The 24,233-nt window shown below is 38.2% G+C and overlaps 1 protein-coding gene across 1 annotated transcript in view; it reads right to left on the bottom strand.

Moving 5' to 3' along the window:
- col5a2a (collagen, type V, alpha 2a) overlaps positions 1-24,233 on the bottom strand; it is a 65,571-nt gene that overhangs the window by 35,387 nt on the left and 5,951 nt on the right. Inside the window, exons 2-35 of the mRNA XM_039647144.2 lie at positions 10,546-10,761; positions 10,415-10,431; positions 10,271-10,303; positions 10,143-10,175; positions 9,659-9,712; positions 9,466-9,552; positions 9,272-9,349; positions 8,354-8,398; positions 8,214-8,267; positions 7,657-7,710; positions 7,514-7,567; positions 7,383-7,436; positions 6,658-6,711; positions 6,381-6,425; positions 6,169-6,222; positions 6,010-6,054; positions 5,868-5,921; positions 5,613-5,711; positions 5,443-5,487; positions 5,262-5,360; positions 3,496-3,549; positions 2,702-2,809; positions 2,548-2,601; positions 2,373-2,471; positions 2,208-2,261; positions 2,019-2,117; positions 1,891-1,944; positions 1,498-1,551; positions 1,361-1,414; positions 1,215-1,268; positions 1,059-1,103; positions 870-968; positions 437-544; positions 279-332 (exon numbers count right to left, since the gene is read on the bottom strand). Of these exons, the coding sequence (XP_039503078.2) occupies positions 279-332; positions 437-544; positions 870-968; positions 1,059-1,103; positions 1,215-1,268; positions 1,361-1,414; positions 1,498-1,551; positions 1,891-1,944; positions 2,019-2,117; positions 2,208-2,261; positions 2,373-2,471; positions 2,548-2,601; positions 2,702-2,809; positions 3,496-3,549; positions 5,262-5,360; positions 5,443-5,487; positions 5,613-5,711; positions 5,868-5,921; positions 6,010-6,054; positions 6,169-6,222; positions 6,381-6,425; positions 6,658-6,711; positions 7,383-7,436; positions 7,514-7,567; positions 7,657-7,710; positions 8,214-8,267; positions 8,354-8,398; positions 9,272-9,349; positions 9,466-9,552; positions 9,659-9,712; positions 10,143-10,175; positions 10,271-10,303; positions 10,415-10,431; positions 10,546-10,761 (2,264 nt within the window). The remainder of the gene's footprint in view (positions 1-278; positions 333-436; positions 545-869; positions 969-1,058; positions 1,104-1,214; positions 1,269-1,360; positions 1,415-1,497; positions 1,552-1,890; positions 1,945-2,018; positions 2,118-2,207; positions 2,262-2,372; positions 2,472-2,547; positions 2,602-2,701; positions 2,810-3,495; positions 3,550-5,261; positions 5,361-5,442; positions 5,488-5,612; positions 5,712-5,867; positions 5,922-6,009; positions 6,055-6,168; positions 6,223-6,380; positions 6,426-6,657; positions 6,712-7,382; positions 7,437-7,513; positions 7,568-7,656; positions 7,711-8,213; positions 8,268-8,353; positions 8,399-9,271; positions 9,350-9,465; positions 9,553-9,658; positions 9,713-10,142; positions 10,176-10,270; positions 10,304-10,414; positions 10,432-10,545; positions 10,762-24,233) is intronic.

Raw genomic sequence — 24,233 nt, 5'->3', positions numbered from 1 at the left:
TTTCAGGGCTTGGGCCCTAATAATAATAATCCTAAGGAAAACAATAGGGCCTTCGCCCTTTCAGGGCTTGGGCCCTAAATATAAAACAGTGGTTCTCAACTAGTTTTGAGAAAGAGAAATAATCAAAATTACATCTAAATAAGAATAGTCAAAATTGGCTAATATTATAGCTAATTCATTTTATTAATTTCATTTCATTTTTACCAGAATGACTTGTAACCCATCAGTTGAGAATAATTTAAGATGTTTTAAAAATGGAATAATGCCATGGTAATTACCCTTGCACCGTCACTTCCTGGAGTTCCCTCTGATCCTTTCTCTCCAATAGCACCCTAAATGTGTGGGAAGAGGTTCATTTAAAAAAACACACACACACACACACAAGCTCTTTCAATATCTATGTACATACTGTAAATCCAATTGCATTAATACTCACTCTGTCTCCTTTTGGACCAGGTGGGCCAGAGATCCCTCTTTCTCCTGGCATTCCCTGCAGACCAGGAGGGCCTGGATCACCCAAAGTACCAGTAGGCCCAGGGCTACCCTACAAAAAAATTCAATAGAATGATGAATTAGCATTTTAAAGTATTAATACAAAATCATAACTATCTAATTTGTCAGGATTATAAGTTCACCTGCATAGTCAAACTTGCTTAAAATGTGTATACTGTTTTCATTGTACATGAAGTTAAGCTCCATCAGCAATTGGGGATGTTGCTGATCACCACAGAAAATAATTTTGACTTATCCATTAGATTGTTTAAACAAACACTTCCCATTGAAATCTTTGGGACATATTATTGTGAAATGATTTAAACAAATAAAGTATCATTACTGATAATAAACACTTAAACAGCATTTAGTTCTACCTTTGGACCATCAGGGCCAGGTGCTCCTGGGATACCTTTGGCTCCAGGCAGACCAGCAGATCCCAGCTCTCCTCTCTCTCCCGGAATTCCTCGTTCACCCTGTTAAATGCATGGACTGAATATTAAATACATGTCTTGATATCAACAACGTGTGTTTACAGAAGTGACAGGTAAAAAACAAGAACTTACCCTTGGCCCAATTTGGCCTACAGGGCCGAGCTCACCAGGGATACCCTTGAAAAGAGAACGAGGTGATTAGCAAAATGTTATGCTATGTGTCCCTTTTGTCATATTTTTTCCCCAAGAATTTGCCATTTGATACAGTATGTGTTGAACTAACTGTACCTGATCACCAGGTTTTCCTCCCTCTCCAGGAGCACCTGCTGGGCCTGGCAAACCCTGAGAAACAAGTAAGTTGAAATTATAAAAGAGCTAAATAACAAGAAAGAAAATAATAATTTTGAATGATTAAATAGTTATTGATCAAGCACCTGGAAACCATGCATTCCGGGAGGTCCCTGTTCGCCTCTCTCACCTGCTGTACCCTGAAAATCATAAAAAATTGATTGGACTCTAATTGTACTTTTTAACTGAAAAATATAATGAAGAGGCAAAATAGCACACTTACGTGTGGACCTGGTGGACCAGCTGGGCCTACTTCTCCATCTTTCCCAGGCGGGCCCTACGAAAAGTCAAAGTTGAAGGGAAGATGTATTTTTGTGAATGTTAAAATATTAGAGGAGCATTAAAAATAGCTGCCATTATGTTACAGAGCTGCTACAACCAGGGCATTGCAATGTGGTTGCTTGGATGTTCTGAGACTTTTTAATTTAAGTTTTTTTTTTTTTTTTTTTTTTTGCTATGATGCTATGCAGTTGACTTGGGTGCTGCAAAGCCAAAAGTAATTATGTATGTTTCTCCAAAGTCATGCATTTTTTACTCTTAACTAAGTATGAGCCATAGTAATTCTTGCTTTATATAATTACACCAGTGATTACTGCGAGCAACTACTGTTACTCACCCTCTGCCCTGGAACTCCAGCAGATCCCTGCTCACCTGCCTTTCCTGGATCCCCCTAAATTATTGTTAAAATTATAAGTTTTGAACATATAAGCAATAAATTAATATAAAAATGAAAATTCTACTCACACTAAAACCCTTTGGGCCTATTGGTCCCATAGTTCCGGGAGGGCCTCTTGTTCCAGTTGACCCTGCAGGCCCTGGCCGCCCATCCTCACCTGGACCACCCTGTAGAAAGGGGAATGAAAACATTTCTTAACTTGCTGTTAAAAATGTATTTTATTCCAGCTGTGAATGGAAAACATCAGAAAAATGTACCAGTGGTCCTGGCTTTCCTTCGGCTCCCTGAACTCCAGGTGTCCCTGTCAAACCCTAAGAGAAAGAGGATGCAAAAAACTAGAGATGTATTTGAACAAAGAGTTATCAAATTCTGCCCTCAACTTTTCTATTATTAAGAGACATCGCATTACAAATTTAACTTACTCTTGCGCCTGGCAGACCTGATTCACCTGTTCTCCCTGGATCCCCAGTAGAGCCTTTAGGGCCAGAGGTTCCTGTAATTCCACGGTCACCTTGTGCACCCTTACATGAGTATGAACAAAAGTATTATTTCATTATTCAGCCATTTATATTCAACTAGTTAATAATCTCTAATTACCTTTGGACCCTGTAAGCCATCTTGACCAGGGAAGCCTCGGTTTCCAGATGCCCCCTATATTAGACAATAAAACCCCATGAAAACAGAGTTGGTTTTGCAGTTACATTCACATCAGTTTGCATAGCATAGGCAATAAAAGGAAACCTAGACTCACTCTCTCGCCAACAGGTCCAACAGGGCCAACAGAACCAGGATCTCCTCTGGCTCCACGTTTTCCTTCTTCTCCCTGAGGTCCGATTACTCCCTGTGATCCTGGTGGACCCTATGACAAAGTTTGTGTTTTAAAAGTTTTTTACAAGTTAGAAAAGTTTTGTAATGCTTTTGATGAAGTGGTTCACAAATTGCATTTACATTACATTTATTCATTTTGCTGACACTTTAATCCAAAGCGATTTACAGTTGCTATACCAACCCGGTCTCATCCCAAGACGTCATATAACTGACGTTTTGGGACGTCTTTTGACCATACGTCAATATTCGCCTTTTTAGGGCCCCCTTAAACGTCGGTAGATGAGGTTATGGGATCCTAACTCTACCCCATACCTAAACCTAACCCTAAACCTAACCCGTCACCTAACTGACGTTAAAGGTAAAGCGTCAGTTGTATGACGGCCCGGGATCGCCATCTACCGACGTTTAAGGGGGCCCTAAAAAGGCGGATATTGACGTATGGTCAAAATACGTCCCAAAACGTCAGTTATATGACTTTTTGGGATGAGACTGTGTTAGCTATACAGTACATGTCAGAGGTCACACACATCTGGAGCAACTAGGGGTTAAGTGTCTTGCTCAGGGACACATTGGTGTCTCACAGTGGATTCGAACCCGGGTCTCTCACACCAAAGGCATGTGTCTTATCCACTGCGCCATCACCACCCATATTTCACCATTAACAAAAATTTAAGGAAACCATTATATAGGTTTACACTATTATCAACCAGAACTTACAGGTTCTCCTTTCGGTCCAACCTCTCCTTTAAATCCAGGAACACCTACATCTCCCTAAACACAAAACAAAACAAAAGGCTGATTGGAAATCAGTTTTTAAATCATTAGTTTCCAGAGACATTATATGGCACAAATAGTGCATATATATATGATGGAGTGATTCTATAATTGGAGATAAAATCTATAATTGGAGAAAGAATCTATATATGGAGATACATTTTACATTTGAAAAAATTAAGGTAAAAAACTGTTAACTAACAAAAATTCTTTCCAGTATCTTATTGAAAACATATTCAATTTTAATAATTCAGTGCTTAATAATCCAGTGGAATTAAAAGTTAAGCCCTTCTTTCACTTTTAACGAAAAAAAAAAGATTTCTGCATAGTTGTCACATTTTCAATGTTTTTAGTTCAGTTCTGTGATCTTGTTTCCCCCTTTCTTTGTTTCCCTCAGTGTTTGTTCCTTGTATGTTTGTGTGTCCTGAATTCCTGGAGTTTTCATTTGTTCCTGTCAGTTAAGTTTGTAAATAAATCAACTATACTGCAGTTCCTGTGTGCTCGTCTTCAGCTACCTTCACAAACCTGACAGAATCGACCGACCACATTTACAGAAAAGAAAAACCGAGGATGAGCAGAAGGAGAAAGAAGAACAAGAAGATGGAAACACCAATCCTCTTCCAGAATGAGCTCTCTCTCAAAGAGTATGCAGAACTTGACTTAGGCCTCTGATGACACGACGTTGGAGGAAGAGGCACTTACAGTTTCTGGGGTGGACTGAAGGATCCTCTTTCCCAGATAATTCTGGTAAAGGACCTCAATCTGTCCTTCCTGGAATTCATGGATCACACGCTGTGGGCGTGTGGATCAAACTAGGTGGTGGAAGATCTCCCATTCCATCCCGTTCCAGTAAGTCCAGAGCCTGGGCCCATCACCTGCCTGCCAGCACCTGGGCCCGTCGTGTGCCCGCCCGCCAGAGCCTGAGCCCATCGTGTGCCCGCCCGCCAGAGACTAAGCACACCGCACATGAGTGTGTACTAAGGACACAGCGCTGATTGTGATGTTTGCGGCGATTCTGTGTGTGTGGGCTACACACATCAGTTCTGGCCCATGAGTCCAGTTCCGAGTCCCATGATGTGCTGGTCCCATCCAGTTCCGAGTCCCATGATGTGCTGATCCCGTCCAGTTCCAAGTCCCTTTATGTGCTGGTCCGGTCTAGTTCCGAGTCCCATGATGTGCTGGTCCCGTCCAACATTTTTAACATTTTTTTAACATTTAACATCTAAGTCCCTCGAAGTGCTGGTCCCGTCCAGTTCTGAGTCCCTTGATGTGCTGGTCCCGTCCAGTTCCAAGTCCCTTGATGTGCTGGTCCCGTCCAGGTCCAAGTAACCTTGATGCGCCAGAGCCCGCTGATCCTGCGCCAGAGCGCAGGATCATTGTGTGATCCATCATGTATTATTGTATAAAAAATACACAGACTGATTCGGACAACAATCATGATTTTCAATAATATAAGACACTTTTTTACAGAAAATATAATATTATAGCATCTTGTGATCCATAACAATAAGTAACAGATTATAAAAAATACAAATAAATGATCATTTGTAAAAAGCAGAATAACTGACTTTGGACACCAAATGTACCTGCAATTATAGAATCACCCAAATATATATACAATTTACATTGTATGATGATTTATGTTATATGAACACAACAAATCTCCAGTCCATAAAAGAAACATGCCTCAATGTGAATTAAGGGCTTACCCCTTGACCTTTGATCCCAGGCTGTCCAGTGCTTCCCTGAGGTCCAGGTGGACCAGTTGGACCAAGCAGACCAACAGGACCCTGAGGACCAGCTACTCCCTGGAGAAAATATTATTTTGTCAGTTGCCAATATCTGCATTCGTAATGCATAATATTTTTAACATTTAACATCATAACATACCACTGGCCCTTTGGAACCTGGACCACCGTCAGTCCCCATAGGCCCCTGAAAAAATCAGCGTCATGTTCAATTTGCATTACAGATGAACAAAAATAGATAAATACAATAAATAATAAATAAAAGGTTTTGTGATCATGTACTGGTGTACAAAATGAGTATCACAAACATACTTGTTGTCCAGTTGGTCCAGGTCTGCCTTGATGTCCTGTCTCTCCTCTCTGTCCCTGTGGTCCCTCTGGTCCTCTCACACCTGTAGGTCCTGGTTGACCCTGCAAAGCAATTTAATACCAGATTTACTAACGTTTTAATGTTCAGCTGAACTATTACAATTTATTAAAACATATAAAGGTATCATTGGTAGCTACATATATACTCAATAATTTATATATTTAAAAAAAACACATGTATAGAGGCTCATTGCCAACCTTCATGCCTGGAGTTCCGGGATACCCTGGGGCACCACTAATTCCCAAAGGACCCTTACAACAATTAAACAGTTAGAAATTAGCAACATTAGGTTTGCAGTTGCTTGGTATTTTTATCTTTTGGTTTATTAAAAGGTTTTACCATTGGACCTGGTTTTCCAACATTTCCTTGAGCACCACGCATACCCTGAAATAAAAAAGAAAAAGATAACTAATAGTGTTAAGAATAATAAGAAAACCAATACAGCTCTGACTTCAGTCATCTGAAGAACGTTATCACTCTTAATATTTTTGCCCTCACCGGTGTGCCACTAGGGCCTGGACGTCCTCTTTCTCCTGACATTCCCCTGGGACCCTGCATTTAACAACAGGCCATTTTATCTTTTTTTGGAAATAAGGCTAGAAGCATGTGTGGTAATGTAAGAATGAAGAACGTCTGTTTTAATTTACTGGATTCACATAATGATTTTTGTTTAACTGAAGTTTGTACTGTATGTGTTGCAGTCTTCTTACCATAGGACCAGGGGCACCCATTGCACCGGGTCCACCAGATTCACCCTATAATAATAATAAATAATATATTATGTGGTGAATGTACTCAGAAATGGTTAATACAATCACATTTTATGTGTGTGTGTGTGTGTGTGTGTGTGTGTGTGTGTGTGTGTGTGTGTGTGTGTGTGTGTGTATGAATAGACAACTATGAAGTACTCAAATACTGTCTGCGGTTTTAAAAGCTATGAGTGGCTACTTCATAATGAAATAAATTTTATATTTGCAAAAACTGAACCTTTGATCCCACAGCTCCACGTTCTCCTTTAAGACCAGATGGACCTTGGTGCCCCTGAATTATGGAAATAATAACATGATTATTTTGGTACACTCCATCTATTACACTCCATCTGGTACACTCCATCTATAAACTCCATATATGTTGGTACACTCCATCTACAAACCTGAAATAAACAATAGGAATACAACTGTTCACTTGAAAATTATATTTTGCACATTGATTTTGAAAGAGCAATGCTTCTACTTTGTATTCTTTTGGTAACACTTTAGTTTAAGGTCTAATTCTCACTGTTAAATTGCTTATTAGCATGCATAATACTAGTATATTGTTTGTTTATTAGTACTTATAAAGCACATATCAATGCCTTATTCTGCATGACCATATTCTACATTCCCAAATCCTATCAATACTTAAACTTAATGACTACCTTACTTTAAGCCAGGAGGCCTACTACTTACTACCTACTATCATAGCAACTACAATAACTGGGTACTAAGCTAGGTACTAGGTACTAAACCTGAACCTATTCCTAAACCCAACCTTAACCCATGTAGTTACATTGTATTACCAGTACTTTTTGTGGTAACTACAGTGTAAAAATTACACGTACTGCTAAATAAAGTGTAACCTTTCGATGTAAAGTCAGAATTTTGGACCCAACCGTATGCATGTCAGACTTGTCTTGATCTTAAATGGGGCCTAGAGATTAAGAATTTACTCACTCTGTGACCCTTTAAGCCAGGAGGCCCCGGTGTCCCTGGAAATCCTCTTGCTCCCTGAACACAAAAGTTATGTAAACATACAAGTAAATGCAACCACCATTCAATGAAAGCTGCTAGTGAGAAAATATTACCGCAGATCCAGGAAATCCCATTTCTCCTGCACTTCCTGGAGTCCCCGGTTCTCCCTATGACAACAGAAATTACATTTCAGATCCTCTTTACTTTTTACCACGTTGTTATGAGGATGCCCATGATGACAGCATAGAGTACTCACATCTTCACCAGGCTTCCCTGGAGGACCATCTGGCCCTCTCTGGCCAGTGCCACCCTATACAATGAAGAGAGTAATTACCAAAACCAAAACAACTATGCATTGTACAGGTTGAGTGCTCTTTTAGTAAATAAACAGTGCATTACACCAAATAAACGGCAGAATAATTTTAGTAAGGAGGCTTGAATTATATAATTTTGGAATTTCCGTGTATCAAATAATTAGCAATATGACTAAATTGTTTCTGTGATATACAGTAAGTATACATTTTCCTAAAGGCTACAATCTGATAACCAGATAAATTAAAGCACTATATGGTCGGAAAGAATTGTAAGTACATGTTTAAACCACTACAACAATTTCTTTGAGAATGTGAATACCCAAAGTTGTTGTTCCCTTTAATAAATGAGCCATGAAAATTGACTGCAGTTTGCAAACAACCAGAAGTTTTTGAGTTTATCCTGGCTGATGTTTGCAATTTAAAAAAGTGTGTGGGACAGACTTCCCTGGTAAATTATGAAGTCTTCAGAGACAGTACACAATTAATCATGCTCCCTCACCATTGGCCCTGGATCTCCTACATCGCCTGGAGCTCCTTGTGGTCCTGCTGGCCCCTAAAAGGAAATTGTATAAACTTGAAACATGTAAATGCTGGAAGTAATATTCTTTGGACCAGATATGTGTGAAAAAAAATACTTACTGGTGACCCATTTGGCCCAGGTGGTCCCCTTGCTCCAGCCTCACCCTATTGAATAATAACTTTGTTACTGGAACAATCACAGACTGCTTCAGAAACAGCACTTTTGGTGCAGTGTGGCACAACACAGCACCCAAATCAAATGATACAATGGTCTCATTATACTACTCTAGCTTGCTCGTTTGAACTCGACTTTACAGTAAATCAAGTATGAGACAGTTATTGGAATGTTTCTCATTTGTGGGTGGCTTATATGCGGTGTTGAGGAAAGTTACTTTAAAAAAGTAATGTGTTACAATATTGCTTTTAACTGATTGTGTTACTATGTTAATTTTTTGCATTACATTCTCTCACCTGGGCATGTAACAATAAAAAGGTACATTTGCATATTAATATGGTTTAATGGGATCAACAAAGTTCAGCAGCAAAGAAATTGGTAATCAATGGATATTAAGTACATCAAGTATATTATTTAACATGTTTAATATTGCAGGTTTGTGTAAAATTCTGAGTTTGCATTTCACAGTTTTTATTCATTTTGAGGAATACTGAATCTGTTTTTGTGCAAGTAAGAAGAGTAAGCTCACATTTAGTCTAGAACTAATATAACCATCATGTTTACAGCACACTTCTGCATCTGATTTCTCTCAACATGGGGACAGAAGAGGTGTCAGTCAATAAATGCAAAAACAAAGCAATTTGAGTGAACATGAAGGCCAAGTATTGGAGTTGTGATTAGTGAACACCACACACACACTACAAACCATGGACACACACATCCGGCGCAATGGACAGCCATTTTTGCTGTGGCGCCCGTGGAGCGATTTGCTGTTAGGTTACTTGCACCTCAGTCATGATATAAGTGTTCTTCGATATAATTATTTTTTGTTGTTTTGTTTAAATTACAGAATCTCCACTTACCCGAACTCCAGGCATCATAGCATGCTGAGCTCCTGTTTTGTCAGCAAATCCCCCAGCCATATGAGAAGACAATTGACCCTAAGTTACAGAGGACATGAGGTTTTACTTATTCTGTAAATGCTGAAACACTTTGTTAGATGTTGCTTGATCCTCTGATTTTCATATTCTGTCTTAATCAGTCTGGTAGCACTCACTCCTGGGGTATGTCCTGGGGGCCCTGGCTCTCCTGGCTGTCCTGGAATACCGGGCTCTCCATCATATCCTGGAGGACCTCTGAGACCCTACAAGAGATATTAAAATCTGGCTAAAATAACATAACATTACAATAATATTACACAATATTTCACATCTTTAATCATATTTAAAAATTAATTAGCAGTTTCTTACAGGTCGACCCTTCGCTCCGCTGTCTCCTCTATATCCTGGTGCTCCTGGAGGCCCCTATAATAATAATAATAATAATAATAAAAACATACTTAAGGTAAATAAAAACTGTCTTTATACAGTAGCATTAGCACTATTGTGTTAGTCTTTGCAAGGTCTTGTCATAGACATAAAGTACACATAAAGTTTTGATTGTAAGATGATCGGATGAGTTATAGTGGTTTCAACTTGATATAACACAATGCTTACTTAAAAAATATGTTCAAATAAAGACCAACCCAGCTTATGGAAATACATAGAGCTGTGCTCTGTCCCCATCTAGTGTCCAGATATCAGAAAACATATAGCAAGTAAACCCCTAGATGCAGTATATGACATAAGCATGAAAGCACTGGTTTATTTTACTATATGTTTAATTGTATAATTGAATCTGTTTGATTTATCCTTTTTTTTTATAGTGATCAGGACAAAAGTCAAAAAAGCTCACCATTGGTCCAGGACGACCTCTTATTCCAATAACCTGAAATCAAGATGTAATTTTTGTATTATTTACAAACTGTACTCATATATCCATCCTCATCTTGAAATGTAAGGTAAATGTTAATTCAAACATACATGTGGGACATCTCCAGGTTCCCCTTTCTGACCCTGAAATCAAAAATATTGAAAATGTGTCACCGGAAGTCACTTTTTATGTATATTTACACTTTAAATAAATAAATGAATATTGTCAGTGCTGAGTGTAACAATACAGGTTACCTTGGCAACTCTGTCCGCTGACAAGGAAAAAAAAGACAAAAATAGTTGCTGTTTATCTGTTCTTACATTTCAAAACACTAAGGATTCTTTAAATGAATTTGTTTTCGGGTTTCTGTGGTGGTCATCCTCACCTGGTCTGCCATTGCCACTGTCATGTGCTGTGTCACAAACAGGACAGCACTCTCCTTCTGGGATTACTACCTTTCCACAGTTAGACACTTCATCACATTGCACCTCATCGCACAAGATGGTCCCACTGTCACAAACACAGATCCTGCATGGTTCAGGTTTCCAGATGTCTCTGTTTGTGTACACCTGCCCGTTCTCTGTACAGCTCAACTCATCCTCTACAAGCAAAAAGAAGGTAAAAACTATATATATACTGCATATGGATATAGATATATGTGTGTGTTTATTAATATAAGGTGTTTATTATTATTAATTATTAATTATATGGCACGTCTTGGTTAGACATGTATTATTATAGCTTTTTTTTTTTTTTTTTAAATCCATCAATAAAATACACGTTCTTTTAAAATGTTTTCCCCTTCTCTTTTTTCCCCATGAAAATGTTATTCGGTCATTTTCAAGCCATATTTTTCCAAATTCAAATATGCACAATTAAAAGCCTGAATTTTGTATTGATTCTTCATATTTTTGTTTCCATTCTGTATTTGATGAAGTGTTTAAAATCTAACTTTTAAAATTGGAAAAGGCAGTCACGGAATCACCTGATCATGTGTGTCATGCCATGCAACTAGTCCAGAAAGCCAGACAGAAGACTTTACTATACCCTGAGAAAGTGGCTGGGAATTACTGGAAAAGGTGACCCCTCTTCTTTTTAGAAAGACTCTTGTGGGAAGACATGAGCTAATGCTCTCCACTATGTCTGATTCATACATACTGTTTCCAGCAATGTGCTATTCACCCTATTATTGAAATAAAGTTAAACTATTTATAATAAACAATGTCCTAAAAGCTTTTTTCAAGCAATTAATTTCAAGAATTTTGCAGAACAGCTGTGGGATTTTTTTTTTTTTTTTTTTTTTTTACATTTAGGAATGCAGTTTGCAGGCGTAACACCAATACACCAGGTGGCACCCTTGAGCTCCTTTTGATGAAACCTTTTGGTATTTCTCTGCTAACCAGAAAACTCTGAACACTCTGAAGAGGATGTTTTTGTACCCCGCCGTGTGAGAAAGTGGGTTAAAAATAGTAAGAACTTTGCATCTCAATATACTGTAATACTCTAATCTATAGTCAAGTCAAGTATATTTATATAGCGCTAGATTGCATCAAAGCAGCTTCACAGTATCATAAAAGAAAAACTTTTTTTTAAAAACCTTTTTTAGCACTGTTGGCAACTCATAAGGAATGATCATCACGTATAGCCGTGATGCTATAACACCTAACCGTATAGCTTAAGGGGAGACACAACCATTAAATTCTGAACATGAGCATGCCAAAAATGCGTGCAACAAGCTAATGAATAAACATAGCATAAATGAATGAAGCGGATGTATTAGGAGGGTTTTGATTGGAAATTGATTGGAAATGCCTTTTTTGACCAGAGGGAATGAATGTCTCAGGGAAGGATGCCAATGAAACGAGAGATATTTTTCTGATCACACAGCTGCTGACAACCTCAGAGAGCACACCAGCAAACAAAGGCTAGTGTGGAATAAATATTCAGTAAATTTCACTGTTTGTAATATAATTCCAGGCCTGAGTATGTAATCATTGCAGAGTGGAAGTAGAGCAGTATTTGGAGATGGATATTCACTCACCTAAAGGATTATTAGGAACACCATACTAATACTGTGTTTGACCCCCTTTCCCCTTCAGAACGGTCTTAATTATATGTGGCATTGATTGAACAAGGTGCTAAAAGTATTCTTTAGAAATGTTGGCCCATATTATTGATCGGGTAGCATCTTGCAGTTGATGGAGATTTGTGGGATGCACATCCAGGGCACAAAGCTCCCGTTCCACCACATCCCAAAGATGCTCTATTGGCTTGAGATCTGGTGACAGTGGGGACCAATAAAGGACAGTGAACTCATTTTCATGTTCAAGAAACCAATCTGAAATATCAACGCATTCTCACCCCAAGGCGTCACCTTTGACCATGCTTCAGTATTTGACGTTTTAGGCGCCTTTTAGCGTCAGTTAGCCTACATGACGCGATCCTACGGCGTCATCTAACTGACACTAAAGGAAAGCGTCAGTTAGATGACGCGGTTAGGTTTAGGTCTGGGGTGGGGGTAGGGTTACATGCGATCCTAGGGCGTCATCTAACTGACGCTAAAGGGCGCCTAAAGCGTCAGATATTGAAGCATGGTCAAAATGCATGGTCAGTTAGGTGACGCCTTGGGGGTGAGAATGGGCTGGAAATGATTCAAGCTTTGTGGCATGGTGCATTATCCTGCTGGAAGTAGCCATCAGATGATGGGTACATGGTGGCCATAAAGGGATGGACATGGTCAGAAACAATGCTCAGGTAGGCCATGGCATCAAGGGGCCTTAAGTTGATATAGCACTAAGTAACTAAGCACTGAGTAGTTAATTAGATATGTAGACAATTGGCATTAAGTGGCCTTAAGTGTGCCAAGAAAACATCCCCCACACCATTACACCACCACGACCAGCCTGCACAGTGGTAACAAGGCATGATGGATCCATGTTCTCATTCTGTTTACGCCAAATCCAGTCTTTACCTTAACTGAATGTCTCAACAGAAATCGAGACTCATCAGACCAGGCAACATTGTTCTTCAACTGTCCAATTTTGGTGAGCTCTTACAAATTGTAGCCACTTTTTCCTATTTGTAGTGGAGATGAGCAAACCCAGTGGGGTCTTCTGCTGTTGTAGTCCATCCGCCTCAAGGTTGTGCCGTGTTCACAAACGCTTTGCTGCATACCTCGGTTGTAACGAGTGGTTATTTTAGTCAAAGTTGCTCTTCTATACGTTTGAATCAGTCGGCCCAGAGGACAGGAGACTCTGACCTCTAGCATCAACAAGGCATTTTCGCCCACAGGACTGCCGCATACTGGATGTTTTTCCCTTTTCACAACATTCTTTGTAAACCCTAGAAATGGTTGTGCATGGAAATCCCAGTAAATGAGCAGACTGTGAAATACTCAGACCGACCCGCCTGGCAACAACAACACCGACCCGCCTGGCACCAACAACCATGTCACGCTCAAAATTGCTTAAATCACCTTTCGTTCCCATTCTGACATTCAGTTTGGAGTTCAGGAGATTATCTTGACCAGGACCACACCCCTAAATGCAACTGCCTGTGATTGGTTGATTAAATAATTGCATTAATGAGAAATTGAACAGGTGTTCCTAATAATCCTTTAGGTGAGTGTATATTGTTGGAGGTTAAAAAACACAAGCTAGTCAAATTTTGTTTATATATCTTGTTTATAGATCTGTTGCACAACAACAATGTTATAGTCACATTCATCGTGTGAATAATTACAGTAGCATATTCTAGTTTTGCACATAAAAAGCACTTTTCCATTGTCCCAGTCCATGGCATTCAAAGTAATAAATGGAATTACAAAACATTTGAAAAAGCAGATGCAATCCAGATAATAGGTAATAAAGTGATTCAGTGCTAAGAATTTTAGTCAATACAAATGGAACTGTCTATTCCCCTGTGAATATTTCATTGAAAATGTGGTTGAGCCATTACAAATATATGGGTGGAGAACAATCTTTCTCAGCCATTAAAGGTGAAGAGAAAGCTTACTCTTTGCTAATTTATTGCAAACTCTGCGCTTTCTACAGCAACGCTTCAAATCCCCTAGTGATGATGACAGCAAAAAGCATGGTCTTTTGTCGACTTCTGACGTACATTTTCCACCAGTCTTCCAGTCTGGCCTGACCTGACCACACCGAACATGCTCAGCATTACTCCTTGTCAGCTAAAGTCTGTGGTTCCTTCCCAAATGCTTAGGCTTCTGAAGGAACAGTCTAGGAAAACAATGGGCAGCTTTTTTACAATTTACATCTCCACCAAGATACTGCATTGTGGGAGTTTTACTAATATAAATCACATGTGTTTTCCTTTGGTTTATGTGGAAATACTCATAACTTGCTGTGTTCAGGGACTTTGTTGTTGGAACAAGACTGTATGGGTTAGAATATGACCTTATGGAAACAGTGACTCATCTGAGTCTGTCTTTCCAACACCAAGTATATGAGTTTATGTGTGTGAGAGAGCAGTCTTTTATTCAATAAATGTAAGAGTTTCATCTGAACACCGGACAATGTTAAATTATAATTTGATTATATGATGATTGTAAGAACTTCATTGATGAATGCTGATGTACGGTCAATCACAATCCAGGAAAATGCTTCTCTTTTTTTCATAAAAGAAGCATCTGTTTAACAGTTAAACCAGATAAGTTGCTTTAAAAGAAACTTTAAAAGGTCTCCAGTCCTGCTTTTTAAAAGTCAATGACACAAATTGTGTGTTTTACAGACCTCTGACCTATCTTGTAATTAACTGATAGAGTTCCCCGCAGTTCACACACAACTCCCTCTTTTTGAAGAAGAATCTGTGTGAAAATGGGATGTTGGTAATTTGTCTGCTTTGTAATTTAGACTGTCACTCCAGACATATATAGACCTCAAAGTGACGGTGAACACTATGATTATTCAAGCCTTGACTCTAGGTCCTTGTGACAACCCTCTTCTGAGATAAAAATGAGCAGTCACACTGGTGTCAGTCTAGGGAGAACAACCTCGTTTGCAGAAGGAAACATGGTTTCCTTGTTTAGACATGTCTTCCACCTTTTTTCCTTTTTTTTGAGCTTTCGATGATGTGGGGTGAGAAACGTGGGCCAAAAGATTTTTTTTTTTTTTTGGACTGCATAATTTTATTGCCACATCACATATGCTCTAAAACTCTTACCACAAGTCCTAAATGAACTAATTTAAATATTATGTTTAATATTTACTTTTATCCTATCATTTCAAATGGAACCTATTCTTTGGAATTAACTAAATTAATAAATGACATAAAAAAAAAAAATAAAAAAAAAAAAACGTTTCCATTTACATTTACAATATTTTAACATGTCCCCTAGTCTTTGTACACAGCTTTTACCAAATGTCTGAGAAATCATCAAATACACTGTGGCACTTGGCTAGACACAAAGCTTATAGACCATTTTGCGAGATGTAAACAACACCGGTCCAGAAACACTTCCTGTTTCAGTTTGTAACTGTTTTCTTTATTTCACATGTAAAGAAAACATCTGAAAGATGTTGTTTAACTTTTTGATTCAGTTTTACATGTTCTGTTGGTTGTATTTTATCCCAGCTTTTATGTACTGTTAAAAAACTGAAACAGGAAGTGCTTCTGGACCAGTGTTGTTTACATCTTGCAAAATGGTCTATTTTTTCAGGACATTGAGGCCTGGAGTAGATACAAGTCTATGCTGCAAAGAAATTTATGAAAAATGGCACAAAAAAAAAAGTTCATGGCATAATGTTATTTAGCTTTGATAAATAGATAATAGAATAGATTCCTTAACTTTTTAATATTTACACAATTTGAACTCCTGCAATTTTTATACAAAATTAATATATGTTCAGACATTGAAGGTTAAATGTGTCTCTGTGTGAGTGTCAGGCAAGATACTTAATTTATGCAGGTCGATACCAGTCACATTCTTGGCTGAGATCAACAAAATCTCATGACCTGACTACTCATTGCTTTCCTGGCCTCCTTTCATGCATCAGGAGGGAAACATCAGAGCAGTTATATGCATATATACATTTACATTACTAATGATTCATCATTCTTAGGAGAAAAAGTAAATCTTTTTTTTTCCAGGCTATGGATTACAATATTACAATTATTTTAATCTCTGTGCATCCTGTGAGGAACAACCCAAACTCATTTTTTTTCCAGGGACTGGAAACATCCCACCATTATGTTTCTTTTCAGGAGTGTGTTTCTTCCTCTTTGCTTTGTTTGGATGTTGTGAGAGCTTGCAGAGCTTCCACAGCTGGTCTGTCAGGACTCTAGCTTACATTACACAGTTTTGGATGGAGAACATCAAGACGTCAGCGGAGTGGATTTATATAAACATTTACTTCATGTGACCCCACACTGTGGTACTTCCATTTCAGATCAGCTTCTTTCCCCTTTTTCTTTTTTTCTACCTTGGATTAACTAAAGCTCCAAATTTTGTCATTAGAATCAACTGTAAACTTGAAATGCATATTGCAATACATATTTCAATAGTATCTCTTGGTTTTGTTTCTCTTTGGGCATGAGATTGAGATCAAAAGAAACACTTCTGGGTTTATTAATCAGATGTGATAAATAAGGCAAGTCACCTTTTTAGAACATTTTTAGAACATACTGATTGTTTAAAATCACCAGTGATAGCAGGAGAATGATGCATTTTAGTTCAGCTGAAGTCATTCAGAGTTGATTCAGTTCCTTTAAAGATCATCAATTATTAAATTAGTTTATTTAATCTATAAAGCAGTTCTGCAAAAATAAATCATCATCCAGTTCAGTTCTGATTCAACAGCGTCAGTACAGTCAGATCAATAATATTGTTGAATATGAAGTGTTCCCAACTAAGCAAGCCAGAGGTGACAGTGGCTAGGAACCAAAACTCCATCAGGTGACAGAATGGAGAATAAAAACCTTGGGAGAACCCAGACTCAGTTGGAGGGCAGTTCTCTGGCCAACGAATGCACACGGTGTGATTGGCAGTGGTGGTGGCGCTGTGGATAAGACACATGCCTTTGGTGTGAGAGACCTGTGTTCGAATCCATTGTGAGACACCAATGTGTCCCTGAGCAAGACACTTAACCCCTAGTTGCTCAAGAGGCGTTCAACCTCTGACATGTAAGTCACTTTGGATAAAAGCATCAGCTAAATTAAAGCTGCAAGCAGTGATGAAAAGGGCCCTCGCACCCGTGCTATTCCCATCCGGTGGCTTTAGGAAGACAGAGCACGGTGGGCAATGTGCTTTTAATTAGGTAAACATGGGTGTATTATGTATATGACACTTATAAAACATATTAAATTTGGAGCACATTGGAAATTGCATGCTTAAGTGACAACAACTGCCTTTTGCATGTATAGTATGTGTTAGCAGTTAGCTTTTTAGCACTTAGTGTTTGCTAGCATCATAGTATGTTGTTAGCATGTTTAGCATTTGGTGGCACCTTTTTATATGTTTATTAGGAGTCCATAACAGTGTTAAACATGTCCTTTCCTGTTGTCTGTAGGTGGCGCTATTGCTGTAACTGAATATTCTTATGTAGATGTGTTCAGGCCATGACTCTTATCAAACGCCTGAAGTTTGGGGCAGATGGGACATTGACTTTTTGAGTAACAAATTATAATTATTTCATTGAATTTGCATGCTTTTTAATTAGCTAAGTATTGCTAGCATGTTTTACAATGTTACAAGTATGTTGTTAGCATGTTTAGCATGTTTGCTGGCACTTTTTTATGTTATTACCCAGGTAGAAGGTGACGTTCCCACGACCATAGGTACCGTTTCCTAAAAGTTCTCTAACATTCGAGAACGAGGACCTTCAGAGAACATTCAGGATGTTCTGGGAACGTGTAGAGGACAAAATTTAATTCAAAAATCCAATGTTTCCAAAACGTTCTGAGAACGTCCTGCTGGTGTCAGGAACGTCGCTTGGTAATGTTTCCTCAACGTTCCCAGAACATCTTGAATGTTCTCTTAAGGTCCTCTAAATAACGTCCCCAAACCCTTTAAAGAACTCCACATCGTGACTGTCTGGGAATGTTGTGGGAACGTTACCAGGTGATGTCCTTGACACCAGCGGGACGTTCTCAGAATGTTTTGGAAACTTTGGATTTCTGAATTAAATATTGTCCCCTAAATGTTCCCAGAACGTCCTGAATGTTCCCTGAAGGTCCTCCAAATAACGTCCCCAAACCCTTTAAAGAACTCCACATCGTGACTGTCTGGGACTCTTGTGGGAACGTTTCCAGGAGACGTCCTTAACACCAGCGGGACGTTCTCAGAATGTTTTGGAAACATTGGATTTCTGAATTAAATATTGTCCTCTAAATGTTCCCAGAACGTCCTGAATGTTCCCTGAAGGTCCTCCAAATAACGTCCCCAAACCCTTTAAAGAACTCCACATCGTGACTGTCTGGGATCGTTGTGGGAACGTTACCAGGCGACGTCCTTGACACCAGCGGGACATTCTCAGAATGTTTTGGAAACATTGGATTTCTGAAATAAATATTGTCCCCTAAATGTTCTCAGAACGTTATGAATGTTCCCTGAAGGTCCTCCAAATAACGTCCCCAAACCCTTTAAAGAACTCCACATCGTGACTGTCTGGGAACATTGTGGGAACGTTACCAGGCAACGTCCTTGACACCAGCAGGACGTTCTCAGAATCTTTTGGAAACATTGGATTTCTGAATTAAATATTGTCCTCTAAACGTTCCCAGAACGTCCTGAATGTTCCCTGAGGGTCCTCCAAATAACGTCCCCAAACCCTTTAAAGAACTCCACATCGTGACTGTCTGGGAACATTGTGGGAATGTTACCATGCAACGTACTTGACACCAGCGGAGACGTTCTCAGAACGTTCTGGGAACGTAAAATTTCTAGCTGGGTAGGAGTCCACAACAGTACACTTGTCACTTCCTGTTGCCAGCAGGCGGCGCTGTGACTATTACTGAATATGAGCATGGACGTGTTTAGGAGATAACTCTTATCAAATGTGTGAAGTTTGGCGCAGATGGTACATTGACTTTTTGAGTAACAAATTGTAATTGTTTCATTGAATTAGCATGCTTTAGCTAAGTTTTGCTAGCATGTTTTAACATTTTTCGTGCGAGTTTAGAACTCAATGGCATTTTTAACATGTTGTTAGGACGGCGTCAACATGTAAAACATGTCACTTCCTGTTTCCTGTAGGTGGCGCTATTACTATAACTGAACATTCTCATGTAGATGTCTCTTGGCCATGACTCTTATCAAACGTGTGAAGTTTGGGGCAGATTGGACATTCCATGCCTGAGTTACAGCAAATTCCTATTTAATTTCAGTATTAGCATGCTTTAGCACTTAGCTAAGTGTTTGCTAGCATGTTTTAACATGTTCCAAGTGTGTCATTAGCATGTTTAGCACTTGCTTGCACTTTTTTATGTTATTAGGAGTCCACAACAGTGTTAAACATATCACTTCCTGTTGCCAGCATGTGGCGCTGTGACTGTAACTGAATATGAGCATGGGCATGTGTTCAGGACAGAACTGTTATCAAACTTGTGAAGTTTGGGGCAGATTGCACGTTGTTTGCCTGAGTTACAGCAACCTCCTTTTTAATGGCGAAACATCGAAATTTGTCAGGCCGCCGAGGACACGCCCTTTCAAGAAAACTCAAGATCTTCGCAATTTAACATCGCAAAGGCCTTAAGATTACACTCACCAAATTTGAAGATGATCAGATTAAAACTGTAGGAGGAGTTCGTTAAAGTACGAGGCCTGAAAATGGCAAAAACTGCACAAAAATCAGAGAGAAAGTTCAAAATGGCTGACTTCCTGTTGTATTTAGGGATACGCTCCAAGAGACTTTTTTGTAGGTCGTGGGTCATTACATGCATGTACCGAATTTCGTACACGTACGTGAACTTTTATAGGTGGCGCTATTGAGCCATTTTGCCCCGCCCAATTCTGAAACACATATCAGATGTAAATTTTCGCCAGTTCTGACATGTGTGCAAATTTTCGTGCATGTTTAGGCCCTCAAAAATAGGATTTATTTTGGAGAAGTAGAATAATAATAATAAACAGAGCAAAGAGGGTCCTCTCACCATCGGTGCTCGGGCCCTAATGAATAAATGTAAATGTAAATGTATTATAATTCACAAGTCAGAATTCAGAAATCCTCATATGTCTGTTGTAGATATTTGAAATCAGTTGTAATGGACATGGTCTTAATCTTGTAATAGTGAGACTGCAGACTGCACAGTAAAAGGCATCTCACTTGTTCTGGAAACCTTTGAAGTTTATGGCGTCTTATATCTTTTTAAAGCATGACATTTTGAATGGTCAAAGGGTCTGCTTAAAGGTCAGTTCTTGCAAAGGCCATAAATTATATAATACTGGTTGGTTGTGTTTTAACTTTTACCATATGTACTTAATAATGTATTGCAAACTCATCCAGCATTATAATAGTATACTGTATACGGTGGATGAGTTCAGTATAAATAAAGTGTTAAGAGATATTATGCAGACAGTACTAATACTCTAATGACTGGTTAAGTTGACGTTGCTAAGTTACTGATAGAATGTCTAAAATGGACATTCAAAAATAAAAACACTTGTTAACACATATTTTATGTTTTATTTAATATATTTCTATCTGATCTAGTTTTATAAATGAAAGTAAACAGATGGACTAAGTGAATCTTTTCAAACTCAAATTAGAAAATAGGAAACAGACTCATTGTCGATTAGATGAGAAATAGACAAGAGAGTCAATGCATTATTTCTTTTTAATGATTCCATGGTTATTGAGTTCTTGTCCATAGAGCTTTTGAAAATGTCTGATTAGTCATGAGCAGCTGATTTGACTGCAGTGTTTTGTGAGAAGACTGGACCGGAATTAAGTGATTAACCGCAGAGTAATTTCAACAATCGTTTGACCAGCAATCTACTATACCTAGAAATACTTTACGCTCTAGGAAAAACAAAAATCATAGACTGTCTAATTTTGTTTAGAGATACACAGTACTTATTCATACATATTATATTTATTCATATATATTACATACATTTTATATTATTTAAACAAATTTCATATAGAGCCTATAAAAGTTAAATTGGTGAGTGTTAGGGGGTGGTGATAGCGCAGTGGATAAGATCCACGTCTTTGGTGTAAGAGACCCGAGATCGAATCCACTGTGAGACAATGTGTCCCTGAGCAAGACACTTAACCCCTAGTTGCTCCAGAGGCGTGCGACCTCTGGCATATAGCAATTGTAAGTTGCTTTGGATAAAAGCGTCAGCTAAATAAATAAATGTAATGTAAATGTGAATTAATCAAGCCTAATTGAGCATAAAAGCTTAGATTAAACAGCAGGTTAAATATTGAAATTATTTCCTTAATGTCTAAGAGGTATAAGGTAAGGGTTTCAGAGCACAGTTTGATGATAAACTGAAATTTTGCATTAAAAAAAGCAATTCAGATACCTCTTTGAGGTCAGATCAGTTACTGTACACTTGTAAAGGAAAAGTGCACTCATCAAGCAATTGCATGGAGTCGTTAAGTACACTAACAGTAAAAATACTTCATTAGTATCCACTGTTTTTTAATGACAAAAAAAGCATCCTTATTGGCTGACTAAAAATGTAAGAAAATGTAAGAAGAGGTAGTAGATTTGCTGTAACCATTATGAGACAGCAGGGAATGATATCATTGCTAAGACCTAGACATTACTCAGCGTTCTCTCCAGAGGAAATGCCAGTGTGAGAGACTTCCTGCTGTGAAGAAACGAAAAAGAACTAACTTACAAGGTGGAAAAATGTAACTCTCGTGAATGTGCTTTTGAACTTTAAGCTCCTGCCAGATTGAAGTTCTGTGCCTGGATCACATTATCTTATTTAATATGATATATGAACTGTTTTGATAACATATATCTACTGGAAATAGCTACTTTATTTGAAGGATACATGAACAATGTTTAAAGTCGGTTTAATGTAAAAAGTTAAATCGCATGAGGAAGTAATTGATATGATTGGCATAATATTTACAATAATTGAGTGTACACTGGATATATGTAGCCTATTTAGCAACTGAACAAGAATCAAACTCCTTAACAGTAATTTGGTACATAATTCCTTGATTTTCATTTTGAGAACTACTTAAAACTGCAGCTGTTTTTTAACCAATGGATAAAGCTTAAATATGTAATTTTCTAACAGCCCCTGACATTTACAAACTGACAACGCATTCTCACCCCGAGGCGTCACCTTTGACCATGCTTCAATATTTGACGTTTTAGGCGCCCTTTAGCCACTTACATATGACGCGATCCTACGGCGTCATCTAACTGACGCAAAAGGGCGCCTAAAGCATCAGATATTGAAGCATGGTCAAATGCTTCCCAAGGCGTCAGTTAGTTGACGTCTTGGGGGTGAGAATGGGCTGAAACTGAAATGTGACTGTCACATGGCATCTCAGGATGACTTTGATTTGTTTTTTTCTAACACTATTAGAATCGAATTTTATTGTGTGTATAACTCAATAAACTGTGCAGATATTCCCATACAAACTGGGCTGACTCAGATGACCTAGTTATGAATGAATGAAGTGCATGATAGTTGCTTGTGTTAAAAAGCACACTGTGTTCTCATATTGAGAGTCATTTTTCTCTAGAGTGCACTCGGTCACTAATAAAAAAAATTAAAAAAAATTCTGCGGCAAAGTAAATACTTTAGAAAAAAAAACACTTTAATTTCTACATTAGGGCTCTATCTTGCACCCGGCGCAGATGACTTTATTCACTGACGCATTTATCATTCCTATTTTGCACACGCGCAAAGCGGGTTTTTTCCCTCCACAGACGCACGTCGGTAAACTAGGAAATGAACTTGCGCTCCCCGGGCAGGTCGGCGCAAAAAGGAGGCGTGTGTCGGCGCAAACAATCCCTGGTGCTATTTTGCAGTTACAGAAAACAATTGCGCCAATGACCAGAAAAAAAACCTGGTCTAAAGTCAGTGGTGCGTTGCGCGTACATTCTGATGCTATTTTAAGCGTGCATGCTTGGCCATGTAATACAGAGTGTGAACAACGCGCATACACTGTAGATGATTCTCTCAGCTACATGCATTTTACTTTTTGCAATGATACATTATTATAAGGAAAAATATATTTCAGACGTTTCAGATCGTTAAAATAGGGCCCTAAATTTAGGCAAGAATTAAAAAAAAGGATATTACATATTTTAAAAAAGGATATTACATGTTTGTAGTACTCGATTCAAGCTTGTGGAATTATATTTTTCTTGGGACTGTTTGTTATGAAAATACAAAAATATATCATAAAAATATATCAAGCCAAGCTTTTTATATTTTCCTAAAATTCTCGAGTGCTTGATATGTATATTCTTGATATGTTTTTATAAGGTTGCATTTTTATTTTTTTATCATTGCTTTCATTGTTAGATTTTAGTTACTTGCTGTTTTTGACTTTTGGAGTTTTCTACCCAAAATGATCCATTCATGCTCGCAAAATTGTAAATTGTATTTGTCTTACAAAGTGTAACAAAAATATTTTTTTGTCAATCACTTTAAAAGCATGGCTTAATTCAGTTACATTGTTTTGAGTAAAATGTAGGCTAATGTAAATTGAGAATTGCACTCGCCACTCAAATGAGTAAATAGAAATTACTCGACAGCCCAGTGGCCAAGTTAAATGTACTTATTTATTCTTTGTTAACTTTACAAAGCTCAGTTAAATAGTTTTTGGTTAATTTAATTTGAAATGTACTTAAAAATATGAGCGCAAACACTAGCAAAAGTATATATGTGTAAAATATGTATAAACCTATATATGTCGTTTTACTAAATAACTGAAGCTGAATATAAAATCCTGCAATAATAGCGGCCCACAAATATGCTGGTATTAATTCAAACACAATTTAAATTAAAAATGTACTTCTCATAGCCATCAATCCTTACTGTAGTTTGAATGACATCTGTTTCATTTTCAGCATAATGTAGATATAATTACAGGGCTGTGTTCTATTAGTCACTGGCAAAAGTCAAAAGTAATG

This window comes from Pimephales promelas, chromosome 7 (assembly GCF_988280905.1).
Source record: "Pimephales promelas chromosome 7, fPimPro1.hap1.1, whole genome shotgun sequence".
Classification (NCBI taxonomy): domain Eukaryota; kingdom Metazoa; phylum Chordata; class Actinopteri; order Cypriniformes; family Leuciscidae; genus Pimephales; species Pimephales promelas.
The sequence above is the reverse complement of the archived record's forward strand: the minus strand, read 5'-3'. Positions and strand labels throughout refer to the sequence as shown.